The sequence below is a fragment of the Pipistrellus hanaki genome, assembly GCF_964339955.1.
Source record: "Pipistrellus hanaki genome assembly, chromosome: 14".
Taxonomy (NCBI): Eukaryota; Metazoa; Chordata; class Mammalia; order Chiroptera; family Vespertilionidae; genus Pipistrellus; species Pipistrellus hanaki.
The window spans coordinates 3,068,790-3,073,059 of record NC_140516.1 but is presented as its reverse complement, the minus strand read 5'-3'; the positions used below and the strand labels follow the sequence as shown (position 1 = coordinate 3,073,059).

Below are 4,270 nucleotides of genomic sequence, written 5' to 3'. Positions count from 1 at the left end.
ACAGGCATATGCTCTATCCACTGAGCCAAACTGGTTCTGGCTTGTCACCATTTTTGAGGTGATTTATTTATCTTTTATAATTGAAATTTTGTACCCTTAAGTTGAGGTCTGGGCCAGCCAGGGTATGTGAAAAGCTTGGCTTCCTCCTTTGCCTGGGAAACCCAAGCCTACTGCTTGTTCCGTGGCCACAGCCATCTTGGTTGGGTTAATTTGCATACTTGCTTCTGATTGGCTGGTGAGAGTGGCTTGTGGTATAGTGGAGTGATGGTTAACTTGCATATTACTCTTTTATTAGATAGGATATGAAAAACAGTATACCAATTCTGGAAAATAATGCTACAGTTTCTTTAAAAATCAAAACTAAACTTAACTGCATATCCCCAACAATAGCACTCTTGGGTATTTATCCCAGAGAAATAAAAATTAATGTTTACTCAGAAACCTGTACACAAATGTTCACTGCAGATCTATTCATAACAGCTCCAAACTGGAATCAATCTGGATGTCCTTCACTAAATTGATGGTTAAAAACCTGGTACATTTCCAGACAATAGCATACTATCCTATCTAATAAAAGAATTATATGCAAATTTACTGTCACTCCAATATACAAGATGGCTGCCCCTGTGGTCAAAGATGGCTGCCCTCATGTTGACACAAGATGGCTGCCACAATATGGCTGGCATGGAAGAGCAGTTGGGAGAGACAAGGCCTGTAGATGAGGGCAGTTAGGGGTGACCACGCCTACAGGGGAGGACAATTGGGGGCGACCCAGGCCTGCAGGAGAGGGCAGTTGGGAGGGACAAGGCCTTCATGGGAGGGAGTTGGGGTGACCAGGCCAGCAGGGGAAGGAAGTTAGGGGTGACCAGGCTAGCAAGGGAGGTAAGTTAGGGGTGACTGGGCCAGCAGGGAAGGACAGTTGGGGGTGACCAGGCCTGCAAGGGAGGACAGTTAGGGGCAACCAGGCCTGAAGGGGGGTGGGATTTTAGGGGCGACCAGTCCAGCAGGGGAGGGCAGTTAGGGATGGCTGGGCCATCAGGGGAGGGCAGTTGGGGGCAACCAGGCCTGGGACAATGGGGGCAATTAAGCTGACAGAGGAGCAGTTAGGCATCTATCAGGCTGGCAGGGGAGTAATTAGGGGGTGATCAGGCTGGCAGGCAGAAGCAGTTAGGGGCAATCAGGCAGGTGGGCTGGCAGGCAGGCAGGTAAATGGTTGAGAGCCAGCAGTCCCAGATTGTGAAAGGGGTGTCCAACTACCCATTTAGGCCTGATCCTACTGGCATTTGGACATCCCTCGAGGTGTTCCTAGATTGGAGAGGGTGCAGGCTCAGCTGAGGGACATCCCTTCTCTCCCCCAGGTCCCCCCCCTCCCCCTGACCCCTCCATGCATGAATTTTGTGCACCAGGCCTCTAATTTAGCAATAAGAAGGAAAGATCTATTCATACGCAAAACAATTTTGATGGGTCTCAAGGCAATTATGCTACATGAAAACAGGTCCTTTTCAAAGGGTTAGCTATTTCATTATTCCATTCATATAATCCTTTTGAAAGAACAAACTGTAGAGATGGAGATCAGATTCCCTGGTTTACAAGGGTTAGGGGTTGTGGTATAGGGATAGCATTAGGAAATCTGGTGGTAACAGTCAGGAATCTCGATTGTGTTTACAGTTACATGAATTTTCAAATGTGATAATGTTGCACAGAACCAAAGATACACAAACACACACAATCACAAATAATCACATATAAAACTGGCAAAATCTGAATAAACTTTGTGGGTTGTACCAATGTCAATTTTCTGCTTTTGATGTTATACTGCCACTATCTTGCATGGTTTAACTTAGGGAAACTGGGTGAAGAATATACAGGATTTCTCGATACATTTTTTTGCAACCTACTTTGCATATATAATTATTTCAATATGAAAAATTTAAGGCTAAGTTAGATTTTAAATTATTATAAAAATGACAAGTTATAAAAGTAAAGGAATGCTTATATTCTCTGATTTTTACATTTTTTTGAGTTATGGTTGACAAATCTTGGAATTTTCAGGTGTCAGCATGGTCTTGCTGCACATGACTGGTCCTCAGCTTGTATTATTACCAAATGTGACTCTAGGAAAATTCATCCATGCCCTAGCTGGCCTGTGTACTGTTCCACTGATGATACCTCAGCCTGTGCCAGCGGCAGACTGCCATAAGTTTCTAAAACTTACTGCTCACTTCTGGACTCATTGCATTGTGGCCCAGCAACAGCCCTTTGCAGGTCTGCCCCAGGCAGCGACCACCCTCGGCAGAGCAGGTCTCCATGCACACGTGTAGAATCTGGTGTTGGGCCAGCTGTTGCTCAGGATCTCCATTTGAGTTGAGAGGACTCTTTATAAGAAACAGCTGTGCTACTATTGTGGCCAGAACAAGTCTTGTATGCATCAGACTTTTCCAGAGTTATCATGCCGAGAGTTAAGATCTCTCTTTGGAGAACAGAAAAGTATACACAGGGGAAAATTTGTTATTATTTTTCTACAAGAGAATTTCTTGTTATTTGATTGCTTCCTGCTTTTCCCTGGAAACCCACTATACAAGTCTTGCTTATTCATTAGACTAGGTTAAAATAGTGCATTTTCTTATGACTGAAAATGAGACCTTTCTGGTAAATCTTGACATCTTTTTCACTGGAAAGCAGTATGGAGTACTCATTTGGCAATCTGTAGGTTTATGTTCCCCCTCTATGGATAATATAGAATTACTGTCATCCTGTTGCAGTTCAACATTAGAGATATCGTGGTCCAAATGAGAAGACAACGTCATGGTATGGTTCAAACAAAGGTAAGCTCTCATGGCATAAATTCTAATTTGAAGAATAATGAATATAAAGATTCACTGTATAGCATATTACAATTTATAAAGCTCTTTCACCCACATGATCTCACTGAGTTCTCACTTTTGAGGTAGACATTACTGATGCAGAACTTCAAGTTCAGAGCAATGCAGTCTTTTCCATGAGGTCACTTCATTCTGGTAGCTACCGTAGCAAGTGAAAGAGTTGAGACTGAGACCGAGTTTCCCGGTGCCCACACACAAGCTTTGTTAGAGTAACATGTCTCAATGTATTTTCATAAATTTATGGATAGCAATTCTGGGATATTTACTTGTCACTAAAATATTAACGTCATTAGCATGTCATAAAACTATCATTTCAGTCACAGGTTCATTATTAGTAATTTTGGGGGGTTAAGACCCTGAATCTTCAAGCTGACCTGTTTTTTGGCAAATGTTAAATAATATGGAGCATTTTATTTAAACTATTGTTGTCTGAGAGATCTGAGGCAATATCTAAAAAAAGTTTAAAATGTGATTCAGAATGAGTTTGAGAGTCAGTTTCCCCTCTATTCAGTTAAGTCTTTAGTTCTAGACCAAGAACTATATTGTGATCATTTATGTTTCTGGTATTTAAAAAATATTTTTATTTAAAGAAGTTCTTAGTTAAATGTGTGCTCTTTAGGAATATTCTCTGTGGCTGAAAATTACAAATGTGTACTCTGAAAGTGGATATTGGTATTCAGTTACTTAACTGTCTGTTGTTTTTCATATATTTATCTACAGGAGCAGTATTGGTTTTGTTATAAAATTGTGCTTGAAGTTCTTAAGAAGCTTGTGGCTTTGGATTTAGAGAGACAGCCTCACACTTGACATACCAGGTGGCATGGAGCTTCCTCAGAAAGAGCATGGCAGATTGTGCTGAAGGAAGGGCTCTGCTGTGCGCACAATGTGCTTTCTTGGTGTATCATTTGATTTCCTTTCCGACAACTCCTTGAAGGCAGCATCATTTGGTTTGGGGTGAATAGTGTTTACCCACTGATTTTATTTAGATAATATCAAAATACCCTCCTACATTTTCCAATGAAATAAAAGTTTCTTAAAACAACTGCAGCCTATTTGGTTGAAGGGATTACAAAGTCCCATAAAAGACTTAAACTATATTTATTAAAATTATATCTGGAAAGACAGCTAAAGGAAGCTGAGGATTTCCCAGACCTTAGGAAGCCTTGATTCTGGGAGGACCTAGAACCAGTAAACTGACTTCTTACAGGCATTTTCAAGACAGATACTTATCCATGGTTTTTAGCTAGAATCTATACTATTAGCTGGCATTTGAACAACTCGGTTCACTAAATATTCCTATTAGGATGGTTTAACGTGTTATTTTGGATTCCATTTTTCCTTACTTCCAAGTCCCATGGAGCCCCAGGGAGCTCAGAGGAGCAGCTGCC

General features: G+C 41.3%; 1 protein-coding gene across 1 annotated transcript in view; it reads left to right on the top strand.

Annotated features, from left to right (window-relative positions):
• Nucleotides 1-3,689, top strand: part of PTPN20 (protein tyrosine phosphatase non-receptor type 20) — a gene marked incomplete at both ends in the record, with an annotated part of 42,708 nt that extends 39,019 nt beyond the window's left edge. The window contains 2 exons of the mRNA XM_084904383.1: nt 2,763-2,825; nt 3,603-3,689. Of these exons, the coding sequence (XP_084760509.1) occupies nt 2,763-2,825; nt 3,603-3,689 (150 nt within the window). The remainder of the gene's footprint in view (nt 1-2,762; nt 2,826-3,602) is intronic.
• Between the last annotated feature and the right edge of the window lie 581 nt (nt 3,690-4,270).